This window comes from Eumetopias jubatus, unplaced genomic scaffold (assembly GCF_037043125.1).
Source record: "Eumetopias jubatus isolate StellerSeaLion01/CBP00866 unplaced genomic scaffold, mEumJub1_p1.0 scaffold_15, whole genome shotgun sequence".
NCBI lineage: Eukaryota > Metazoa > Chordata > Mammalia > Carnivora > Otariidae > Eumetopias > Eumetopias jubatus.
The window spans coordinates 11,881,505-11,894,367 of record NW_028274821.1 but is presented as its reverse complement, the minus strand read 5'-3'; the positions used below and the strand labels follow the sequence as shown (position 1 = coordinate 11,894,367).

Here is a 12,863-nt window from a genome sequence, read left to right as displayed (position 1 = left end):
TTTCAAGTGCTTTACAGTAAGCATCAGATCTTACTACAACGATTAAAAGTGTTGAGGTCCACCCCCACCCCTTTAGGAAGCTGACAAGAAAGAATAATGAAGGGTAAAACAGCATCTTCTTCATGGATGACAATTCCCTACTAGTTAAACAGCCTCACAGCCCAGAACAGAAGGCTGAGACAGCTTGAATGATGACTTCTTTCTCATGTATCAACAATTCCTCTATCCTCTTAAAAGCTGCAGTCTTACTGTACAGTTGCAGATAGGTTATTTTGGTTTATTTGGGGCATCTCTTAAATGGAGAAAAAATAAGTTGACCAGTTTCTAAGATATTTACCAGCAAAGCTATCTGGTGCCCATGAAATGTAACAGCAGGCCATATAAATGGATCATATTTTTCTTAAATATAGGTCTTGCCTACTGCTGGATTTCTTTAATTTTTGTGCAGCCCTAGCCTGTGATAGCTAAATTATTGTGAATCCTAGCAAACGGTGGCAAAATAGCTTTAAAAAAAAAATGGAACTTTTTTTTTCCCAATGAATTCCAAGTTTAAATAACAAAATGACCTAGGAGGAGTAAAATGCTATCGCAGCAAAGGCATAAGCCCCTTTTATCCTTGGTAATATTCCTAAGACCAGGCATGACTTGGGCAATCTCTTAAAACAGACAAGATTTTTTCAAATTTTGGGTTACAACTCATTAGTGAGTCTTGAAATCAGTTTAGTTACGAACAGCATTTTAAAAATTTCATGTAATGGAACCTCTCAGAATGCATCACAGAGAGTAAGTACTATTCCATGAAAGGCTTGTTCAAGTTTTTGATACAGAGGTGCATCCATGATTGTTTGCAAGATGTGGGTCTTCTGTGGTGGAAGGAGAGGAGAAAGGAAGAAGGGAAAGGGGGAGGAGGCGAGGAAGAGAAAGGGGAGGAGGAGAAGTTTGAAAAGCATTGCCTTGGGTAACTCAAAAACCTGGGGTACCAGTCCTATAGAATGTGCATCAGGCCTCTCTGAAAGAGGTCTCATGCCAAGTCATTCCCAAAATTTCTCTACAGTCCACCTTTCAGTCTGGGAGCAGAGCTGTTGCTACTGTACAGTTCTTGGGAGCTGATGAATTAGTATGTCATTCTATAGATAGAAGGATTCTATAGAATCCTTAAACCTCCTAAGATGCATATTACTCACAGATAGTGCAACCTCTATTTCTTTGTTTTCTGGGACTGGCCTCTGCGCACCGTTACTCACAACCCTGTGTTATTCTTCAGGTATTGTAATGGACACCTAGTTCTATAACTTGACTTTGTGTTCCATTAGAAGTAAAAACAAAACAAACCCTTTCCTCAGGCCATTTGAAATGCAAATTCCCAACCTAAAGGGCAAGAAGTTCCCTTTGCCTTCTGGGGTGCTCTTCATCTCTTTTCCTCTTGGAAGGAGAATTAGAGAACAAAAGGAGAGAAAAGATATGTTGCAAGTAATTTAAAAAGTCAGAACCAAGAAGTGATGCAAGGAGCATCCCTGCACTGGTTCTAAAGCCCTGTTCATTCACCTACTTTTTTCTGATACCTACTTCCAGGAGATGGAGTTCAACTTCTGGCTCCACCACGTACTTACTGGCTTCAAGATGTGGGCAAGTCACTTCCCTTCTCAGAGTTTCAGATTGTCACCTAAACTACAGGTACTGCTGGCTTCTCTAGCTGCCACATGGGGCTTTAGTGAATTCTGGATGAAATGAAGGGTGTGCAAGTGCTCCAAGGAATGCAGTGTGGGACAGGCAGCCTGGGATAGGGCCCACCTCATCTGTGGGCCAAAACCTCTCTGCACCATGGTCCTCCCCACTGTACAACAGGAATGAAGTCTCCTACCTACCACACAGGCTTCTGGTGAGGAGTAAGAGTATTTATTCAGCACAGGCCTGACATAGAGCAAAAACTCAAGATCAGCTAGAGTCCTATCCACTCCCGTGGTTTTACCACTTAGCTACACCAGGCTCACCAGGAGAGCTTGCTAACACACAGACTCCAAGGGCTCTCCTCAGTGTTTCTGATTCTGTGGGGCTGAGCTGGGGCCTGAGAATCTGCATTTACAGCAAGGTAGAGAACCCCTGGCCTAGGAGTTTAAAGCCACCTTTCTGCAGTCTGGTTCTGCCAGTAATGACAGCTTTGCGCAACTTAATGAACTTTTCTGTGCCTCACTTTCCTCGTCTATGTAATGATATAAGAAACTCCCACATGGTGGTCATGAGGAAGAAATGAGCCAATCAGTGCAAGCATTTGGGTCAGTGCTTGGCACACAGTAAGTGCCACGTAAGAAGTTAGCTGTTGTAATAGTGCTTTTCTTCATCGAGATGCCCACCTTCATTCGCTTTGCTTTTCATCAGAAGGACCCCGATGGGCCTGTCCGAGTCGGGGGGGCCTGCGTGGTCCAGCCGCCGCCTCAGCTCAGGGCTGGGGCTGCGGGAGTGCAAGTGCTCACGGCTGCGGCTCCGGGGCGCAGAGTACCGGGCATCGGGCTGGGCCCTGTGGCCGTAGTCCGCCTCTGGGCTGTAGGTGCGGTCGTAGGCGCCGTCATAGCCCCGGTCGTAGGCCTGGTCATACTGGTCATAGGCCCGGTCAGTGCTCCGGCCGCGGCTGCGCTCTCGGGCCCGCCCGCACTCGTCGTGGTCCAGGCCCCGCTCCAGGCTCCGGCCGCGGCTGTGCTCCCGGGCCCGCCCGTAGCCGTCGGCGTCCAAACCGCGCTCCAGGCTCCGGCCGCGGCTGCGCTCGCGCTCTCGGCTCCGCGCCCGCTCGTGGGGACGCCCCCTCTCGGGACTGTCCGCCCAGCTGTGGCTGCGCCCACCGTGGCTGCCGCGCCCGCTCCTCTCGCTGTACCCGCTGCGGGCACTTCGGCCGTCGAACTCGTCCATCACCTCAAAAGCACGGTCATCCTCATCAACAGGTGGGCTGCCCTGGGGTGGGGCCAGCTGGACCTTCCGCGGCCTCTTGACCACCTGTCACCCAAACACAGTGGGAATGCAGGACAATGACAATTAAATAGAGTGGTTAAGAGCCCAGCCCTGGTTCTCTTTTCAGTAAATCTCTGTCCCCCTCGACTCACTAAGCCTCTGGTTCCTCGGGTAAAAAAAATACCACACAGGGTTGAGTATAAGGCAATGAGTATTAACTCTGAACACAGTGCCTCGGAAAATCTGCTTCTACTCAAGAGTATGAATAGCATCAAGGAACTTTAAATCACTAAGTTATAAAAGTCCAGAAATTGAGACATTCTAGATACAACTGCCCAGATTCATCCAAAAGTCAATGTCATTAATGGGGGGGGGGTGGCTGCGCACGTGGGAAGGCAAGGAGAAAGAAGGACCCTTCTAGATTAAAAAGGCACTAAAGAGATAAGGACCCAGTGCAGTGATTGAGCTGTGATTGAGCTCTGACTGGATCCTGGATGGGGAAGAAAAGTCTTTTCTCAAACATGTCTTGGGATTTTGGACTGGATATTAGATGATACTTTAACATCACTATTAATGTCCTTAGAATGGATGATAGTGTTATAGTTATGTAGAAGAATGTCCTTATTTAGGACATGTATGCTAAAGTAAATAGGATTGACACTGTCCTCTCTGCAACTTTCTTTCAAATGGTTCACCAGAAATATGTATACATAGAAAAATCAGGTGAAGATGGTAGAATATTAACACTGTACAACTGTACAAGATATATTGTTTATTACACTAATCTTTGAACTTTTTGTTTGAAAATTTCATAATATACAGTTGAAAAAAAAAATACCACATACCCGGTACATCTCCCTAGCACTGCCTTTAAAACATACTGTATTCCAATTTTTGCTGCATGTGTCCATTTGCCTGGCTGGAGTAAGCATTCCCTGCTCCAAGCTCTGGCTCATAGCTGATTCTCAACCAGTGTTTGCTGAATGAATGAGTGAGCAAATAATTGAATGAATGCTACAGACTGCCAATATCTCCTAAGACAGTTTAGTTCACTGAGACATGACAGATCTTGTTTGGGCCTTTACAAATGGGTTTTTGAGCTGAAATTTACTTTCTATATTAATGCTGTTTTACAAGTGTTCTCAATCTAGTTAATCCTCTGATTGTCTAGCCCGGTTCCTGAGATAAGAGAATCACTGAAAGTTAGGAGAAGGATGAGGAAAACGCAGGGAGAGATTACTTACATCTTAGTATCATTCATAACGTCACCCCGAAGTAGAGGAAACAAGAAATTAGCAGCCCCTAAATTATATAATTCTGTCAAGTGCTTAAAAGCAAGTGGTAATTTTCTTCTGAGCATTGAAACAAGATGCTGTTGAGGCAAGCTGAAAGCAAACCCAGAGCTTACAATGGCAGCGATCTTCCCACTTTTTCTCAGCTGCTGAACAGCAAATGAATGAAGCACATCCTCCATGGGGGTGCCATTAACCATGACCACCCTGTCATTTTCTCTGCAAACAAAAAATAAAAACAAGATGTGAAATACTCCCATCTATTCACTGTAAATTGTTTATTTAGGAACACACAGAAGAAGCAAATTGACCCAAATGCTTAAAAGATTCAGTGTCATGACTCCTGAGTCTAAATCAGTCAATTCACTGTAAGCCCTTCTTAGGAAGGAACCTATGAGAGGCTCAGCCCACTTCTGACACTGTCTACTGGAAACCGGCGGGGGATGACCCACACCAAAGGGTTCTTCCAGGAGGCACTGAGCAGTGGCAAGATCTAGGCACAAAAGGAACTTCTGCATCAGGCCCTCCCTGCCCACACAAGGTGCATGGTGGGCTTCAGGAAGTCTATAAATAGCCCCCAAAGCAGGTTGATACCCACCTGTGTTTTTAAGGGGAGGGGAAGAGATCAGGAGTTGGCCTCAGATTATTAAAGAAATTTTGAAGTCATTAAAACCTTACTTATCTCATCCCAAATATTTTTTAATTCTACACTGCCCTCTGTATGAAAGACTGCTGACTCAGAAATGACCATACAGACATGAAATGCCAACAGAACCTAAACTTTTAAGCTCTCTGGCCAAGGCAGTCATATAATTAATTTTAGATTCTGCCCTGAGAAATTATCCCAAGGGAACTCAGATATGCATCTTTTAAAATGGCATAATCTCCTCAGACCAGAAGGGTGGAAATTGGAAAATCTGTGTTTTCATGTACTAAATTTTCCCAATTTCCACATTCTTCTTACATATCAGATCATCATTAAGCCAAAGTATCCTCATTAAATTCTGAATGAATATAAGGTAAAATAAATATAACGTGTTGGGGATAAGGGGAAAACATGCTGATTTTGTACTTCACATTCAGAAATGAATGATAGCTGTGATAGTTACAACTATTTCCCTGTGGAAATGACTGTTCTCCTCCCTCCAAAGTTTGGATGTTTCCAAAGGTTTGGGGATTGTTAAAACATGGTGTGTTACGGTCTCAATTCTTACTTAAAAACTTACCTTTTTTTAAAATGATTTTTTTAATTTAAATTCAATTAATAGTGTATTATTAGTTTCAGAGGTAGAGAGTTCAGTGATTCATCAGTCTTATATAACACCCAGTGCTTATTACATCACGGGCCCTCCCTAATGTTCTTCACCCAGTTACCCCATCCTCCCATCAAACGTCTGTTTATATAAAAGCTCTTTTTTTTTTTAAGTGCACCGCCCCCCCAAGCACCCTGTCTAGAACCAACCAGTGGGGCGGGCAGGGGCTGGGCTGGGGCACAAGGACACTCACTGAAGCAGCCCATCAGCGGGCCCACCCGGGAGCACATCAGAAATGACAATTGACGTTTCTCCATTTTCAAAGTGGGGGTTGTCTCTGCCTCCAGACACTGCAATTCCAAATCCTCTTTTGGAATCCTGTTCATTGGAGTTAAGAGAAAAATTAAAAAATAAAAGTCCTTCCGTAAGTGGCTTTCAGGATTTATTACAAGCACTCAATAAAATAAAGGTCAAACCAATAACCAGAGACAGCTCAGGAACAGAGGGCTTCCAGAAACAAGAAACAAAATAAAGCCATCATGGTTAGCTGACAGGTTTATAAAGGGAAATTCCTTATCTAAAAGAAACAGTCTTGTGAAAAGCCATAGAAGACTGATAGCATAGACTGGAGGTCTCAGTAGAAGCTGGCAGGGGGTGGGAAATAACATCTTCTGTCCAAACCGGGATGTGCTATTCAAACCGCCAGTCATACCTGTTCTCATATCCTGGCCTGGGCTGCAACAGCTTCAGTCACAACTGCATCTGTGCTAAAACCCTATTTTTAAAGTATACCTTTAACTTTCAAGTTAGGCGAACTGGTGGTTTCATTTTAACATAGGGTGACAAAAAAAAAAGTAAATGGACTTTAAACATAAAATCTGAAGATAAACATAGTTTTAAGACCTTATGAGAGACAGCTGGTTAAGCGACTGCCTTCGGCTCAGGTCATGATCCTGGAGTCCCGGGATCCAGTCCCACATCGGGTTCCCTGCTGAGCAGGGAGTCTGCTTCTCCCTCTGACCCTCCTCCCTCTCATGCTCTCTCTCTCTCTCTCTCTCTCTCTCTCTCTCTCTCTCAAATAAATAAATAAAATATTTAAAAAACCTTATGAGAGAGCAAAGCATTAAACTCCTTCCTGCATGCATATAAGACAGAAATACAGATTAATTACATCATGATTGGTCTAGAAATGTAAAACAGTGAACCCAGATAATACATAACCCTAATTCATTTCAGTATTTAAAAAAGCTAAGCTCCCGGGGCACCTGGCTGGCTCAGTTGGTGGAGCATGTGAATCTTGATCTCGGGGTTGTGAGTTCGAGCCCCATGTGTTGGGTGTAGGGATTATTTAAAAATAAAACCTTTAATAAAGCTAAGCTCCCAAGGTTTCATCCAGATGATATGGCTATATGTGATTATAACTACAGATACGTACTCAGAGAATAAAAGAAAGTCCATGTCTCTGCCCCGCCGCCTCCATGGAAGACTTCCCACATGGGACCCACTGTGCCAACTGGAGACCAACAGTTAGCAACACCAAACAGGCTAGCCGATTGTCCCTTAATTACATGGCTTTGGATGGGGCAGCACTATCACCTAGGTGGCTAGTTTATACATAGGTAGCTCCATCCTCTATACTAGACCTAAAATGTCGCTCATCTTTGCCACTCAAGGGGTATGTGAAATGCTGGAGGCAGGGTATAGAAAAGAGTCAGAAGAGGACTACAGTTGAAAATTAAGACTCAGGGGGGAACCACTCACCAGCAGAAATCGTGTTATGTCACTGCTCCAGAAGTTTCAGCACCTAAGCACTGATCTGGGTTTTTTTCTGCCAGGATTAATTTAATTCATTTATACAGGAACTAACTTTTCACCGAAGTCAGGGTTTGAAAAGTTCACAGTTCTATGGGTCAAAGGAAAACTCTCTCTGAGGAACTTTAGAATCCAGAGCCTGGAGGGATTCAGAGCAGGACCAAGATCCCAGCGGAGCCCACAAAAGTCACAGAGATGCTGACCGGGCAGCTGAAGGAATAAGACCCTGGGACTGTTCAGGTCAGCCCAGCTGCACACAGATCACATACAGACTCTCCGTGGCTGTGCTTATCTCCAGTGGGGCTAACACCTGTCGTGCCTACCTCAAACTCTGCTGTCATAAGAATAAAAAGGAAAAGAACATATATTAAGCAACCATTATGTGCTGGACTCCATGTACTAGAAGCTGTTTGTATTACCTCATTTAATCAAGAGGAGCAATACCTGTGAAATAACTTTAAAAATTAAGTGAAATACATTTGTATCTGGTACTACTTCTATTTTCAATACCATGGGCAAGAGGGGAAGATTTTTTTAAATCTAATTAACTCAGCACCTCTTAATATAATCGTGAGTGGGACAAGGAATACACCATGTCTCCTGACTGCTAAACCAATGTTTCAAAATTTAGTTTGGACTTCATATGTTACAATTAAAATTATCAAAGCTCGGGTACCTGGGGCGCCTGGGTGGCTCAGTTGGTTAAGTGGCTGCCTTCAGTTCAGCTCATGATCCTGGAATCCTGGGATCGAACCCGCATCAGGCTCTCTGCTCAGTAGGGAGCCTGCTTCTCCCTCCCCCTCTCCCTCTCCCCCCTGCTCGTGCTCTCTTTCTGTCTCTCTCGCAAATGAATAAATAAAATCTTTAAAAAAAAAAATTGGGGTGCCTGGGTGGCTCAGTCAGTTAAGTGTCTGCCTCTGGCTCAGGTCGTGATCCCAGGGTCCTGGGGATCGAGCCCCGCATCAGGCTCCCTGCTCAGTGGGGAGCCTGCTTCTCCTCTCCCTGCCGCTTGCCCTGCTTGTGTGTGCTCTCTGTCAAATAAATGAATAAAAATCTTTTAAAAAAAAGTTATAGAAGTTGTAGAAGTTACCTCAACATCCTTAAACAGTACGAGTTATTTCCATTTCTCCCCTCCTTTTCTCTTTTTTCACAGCCTATTCTGTTTAGAGATAAGTGAATACACTAAATAACCTCTATAATTTTCTATTATACAGACCTTAACCAAAAAATATAAATAACATGCAAATCTTTGATAATGCAGTAATTATTGCAAGCTACAATGCATCATCCACCTTAAGGGGGAATAACTCTGTTTGGGCAAAAATGAGTAAGACCCATGACCTGTAAATGTAAGGACGTAATTGTAGCGTATATGAACTGTACCGCACTCACCTTTTGTAGGGTCACAGTGTACTGTTCCCATATCAGTTCTTCCATGCCTGGAGCCTGTTTTAAAACAGTAAGACCAATTTGATTAAAACCACAAACATTTCAATGCTAGAAATAAAGCTATCAAGTAAAATGTCTCAATATAAAGTCCAGTTCATACATTCTACAAACCAAAAAGAGTTGGTATTTTTAAGGAACATTGTATTACCGATTTTCAAACACTCCTTCAATCAAATGGCAGTCTTAACAATACTAGAAAATTAGTGAAATACATAAGAGATATATAAATATTAAGTGTTGGGCTTTTTTACTATCATCATGCCAAAACAATCATTATAAAATCCCTCAAAAAAGAAATCTAGAGTTTCCTTCCTTCCTTCCTTCCTTCCTTTCCTTCCTTCCTTTACTTGAGCGAGAGAGCCAGCATACAGAGGCATGGGGAGAGACAGAGAGAATCCCAAGCAGACTGCTGAGCGCAGAGCCTGAATCGGGGCTCAATCTCATGACCTCAAGATCGTGACCTGAGCTGAAACCAAGAGTTGGACACTTAACGCACTATGCCACCCAGGCGCCCTGAAATCTAGAGTTTCAAACAGATTTTTTTTTTTTTTTTTTTTTTTTTTTTTTTTTAAATCACTGCTCCCTCCCTTCCTGTCAAGGGTGATCTCTAAGGCAAATTTTACACATTTTTATGTCTAAAGGAATCCCTGGCCTTCTCAGAGAGTCCCCAGTTGGGTAACCTCTTCTCCATCAGTACTGCTGGACGTGAAAGATGAAAATGCCTGCATAAATCAATGGAGGCTTCAGTTTCTGACAATATTCCAAAATACATGCCTAGAAAGGCCTGAAATTGGTAGCTATCAGTTTAAAAATACTAATAATAATCCATTAAATGCAGGCTGCCTTTGGGGAGAAATCCTTAAAGGCTAGAAATACCAAGAAAGCTCAAAGCCAGAGAGATAAACCAGCATTGAAGCAGACATTTGAACAGGAGGCTGGGAAGAGAGAGAAAATGTAGGATCCAAACAGGGTGGAGATTAAATCGGACTGGATGTAGTGGGGGAAAAAATACCATTAGGCTGATGGAGATGGCAGGGACACACGCCTAACTCATCCTCGACTCTGAGCAGAGTGGAAATAACTAAAAATATCTCTCTGGAGCATTCCTATCAAAAGACCTATACTCACGCAAGTTTGGGACTACAATTCATATTACAGACACAACTATACCTCCTCAAAACACACTCAAAGTGGTTCTGCATGGTAGTGCCACACAGGTACAGAGAGGCAAATGCAAATTCTCTCCAAGGAACATACTAAAACACAGGTTTCAGAGAATCCCCCAGGTAAGTATCTGAGGAACATGAGTTCACAATTTGAATGCATACACACATAACAAGTTATTATGAATGAGAGTTGAAAGAAACAGAAAACCTCAGAGTCAAAGACTATAAATATTGGAAATATCAGTCACAGACTCAGAGAAGTAGGTACAATATGAAGTTTATCATAAGAAATTAAAAGGGGACAGGGTGTCGCTGTCAGTTAAGTATCTACCTTCGGCTCAGGTCATGATCTTGGGGTCCTGGGATTGAGCCCCACTTGGGCTCCCGACTCAGGGAGTCTGCTTCTCTCTCTCTCAAATAAATAAAATCTTAAAAAAAAAAAATTTAGACACACAGATCAATGGAACAGAAGAGAGAACCCAGAAATGTACCCTCAACTCTGTGGTCAATTAATCTTCGGCAAAGCAGGAAAGAATATCCAATGGAAAAAAGAGAGTCTCTTCAACAATAGTGTTGGGAAAATTGGGCAGTCACATGCAGAAGGAAGAAACTGAACCATTTCCTTACACCATACACAAAAATAGACTCAAAATGACTGAAAGACGTAAATGTGAGACAGGAATCCATCAAAATCCTAAAGGAGAACACAGGAAGCAACCTCTGTGACCTCGGCCGCAGCAACTTCTTGCTAGACACATCTCCAAAGGGAAAGGAAACAAGGGCAAAATAAACTACTGCGATTTCATCAAGATAAAAAGCTTTTTTGCACAGCAAAGGAAACAGTCGACAAAACCAAAAGACAACTGACAGAATGGGAGAAGGTATTTGCAAATGTCTTATCAGATAAAGGGCTAGTATCCAAAATCTATAAAGGACTTATCAAACTCAACACTCAAAGAACAAATAATCCAATCAAGAAACGGGCAGAAGACATTTCTCCAAAGAAGATGTACAAATGGCCAACAGACACATGAAGAGATGCTCAACATCACTTGGCATCAGGGAAATACAAATCCCTGTGAGCAGGGAGCCTGATGCAGGACTCAATCCCTGATCATGACCTGAGCTGAAGGCAGACGCTTAACCAACTGAGCCACCCAGGTGCCCCTAACAGCAGACTTCTAAACAGCAATGATGGAAGCCCCAAATCAATAGAATAATATTTTTAAAAACAATACATGTTAATTTAAAAAGGACAGAAAAGACATGTTTTAAAAAATAAAAATTGGGAGAGATTACTACCCTAGACCAGCAATAAAACAATTTCCAAAGGATATTTCAGAAAAAAGGAAAATAATACCAGAAGTAAGGCCCAAGATGCAAGAAGGAATGTGAGTAAACCTGAACATACTGGCTATATTCAACTGTAATAATAATGTGTAATTTTTTAGGGTTAAACAAGATAGAACCAAAGCACTGGGCAACATTGCATGTAAATCCAGAAGACTTTAACATAATTAGATTATTCTAAATGTTTTATTCAGGAGCAGAATTAAACTAATTAATTCTGAACTTCACTGAGTTAAATCTACTTAAGTTTTCTGTGGTAACCACTATAGGAATACTTATAGTAAGTACATAACTTCCAACATAGCAGAGGGAAAAATGAAACAAAAAACCAAAGTCAATCCAAAAAAGGCAAAAGGGGAAATTTAGAAAAAACAGCACAAATATAAAACATAAACTAGAATATAGATGAATATAAAAAAGTAATCACAATAAATATAGGCAGACTGTAAGGATGGATTAAAAACAAAGAAGGTGCAGCTGTTTAATTATTTTAGAGAGAGTATGAGTGAACAGGTGGGAGGGCGCAGAGGGAAAATGAGAGAGAGAACCATAAGCAGGCTCCATGCCCAGTGTGGAACCCAAGGCAAGGCTCAATCTCATGACCCTGATACCATGACCTAACCCGAAATCAAGAGTCTGATGCCTAACCGACTGAGCCACCCAGGTACCCCCAGCTACGTTTTTTAATAGGAAATTTCTAAAACATAAGGACACAAAGAAATATAATTATATAAATAAAAGGCCTTACTAATACACAAATTAAAATAATTTAAGAAAAACTAGTGGTTTAAAAAAAAAATAAATGGGCGCCTGGGTGGCTCAGTCATTAAGCGTCTGCCTTCGGCTCAGGTCGTGGCCCCAGGGTCCTGGGATCGAGCCCCGCATCGGGCTCCCTGCTCCACGGGAAGCTGGCTTCTCCCTCTCCCTCTCCCACTCCCACTGCTTGTGTTCCCTCTCTCGCTCTGTCTTTCTCTGTCAAATAAATAAAATCTTAAAAAAAAATTATCATTTAGCCAAATGAATGAGTTGCTACAAAACTTTATTTTTTAAATGTTTCCCAAGTAGAATGAACCTGGCTTTTGAAATTCACTGTTCCTCCATAATGAGATTATACTATCTATGTATTCCTATGCTGCCCACAGGAGTAAATTTTTTTTTTAAGATTTATTTATTTATTTATTTGAGTGAGAGCTGAGCGAGTGAGAGAGAACCCGAGTCGGGGGGCGGGGAGGGAGTTAGAGGCAGAGGGAGATGCAAGCTCCCCGCTGAGCAGGGAGCCCAGGTGGGGCTCCATCCCAAGACCTGAGCCACAGGCAGACGCTTAACCAACTGAGCCACCCAGGCACCCTTGCCCACAGGAGTAATTTAAATTAGATTTATCAGAAAGAGAATTAAACCCCTATTCCTATCACTACCACCCCAACAGGACTGAACTAAGTATTTATCAATCAGACCTTGCCAGGTGTCCAAAGAGTTCACCAACTTGTATGAACTAATCAGATTACAAGTGGCTTCTTCCTTACCTAGGGTTAGTGGGCTGTGACATAAACTATTAACTACTTAAACATAATATTAAAAGAATATATATTCTGTTACAGTAA

General features: G+C 42.5%; 1 protein-coding gene across 2 annotated transcripts in view; it reads right to left on the bottom strand.

The window, feature by feature from the left end:
* Positions 1-12,863, bottom strand: part of TJP2 (tight junction protein 2) — a 72,629-nt gene that overhangs the window by 29,488 nt on the left and 30,278 nt on the right. For both annotated transcript variants that reach the window (XM_028117361.2, XM_088019166.1), the window contains exons 2-5: positions 8,690-8,743; positions 5,739-5,863; positions 4,349-4,451; positions 2,352-2,985 (exon numbers count right to left, since the gene is read on the bottom strand). In XM_028117361.2, coding sequence (XP_027973162.1) covers positions 2,352-2,985; positions 4,349-4,451; positions 5,739-5,863; positions 8,690-8,743 — 916 coding nt within the window. The remainder of the gene's footprint in view (positions 1-2,351; positions 2,986-4,348; positions 4,452-5,738; positions 5,864-8,689; positions 8,744-12,863) is intronic.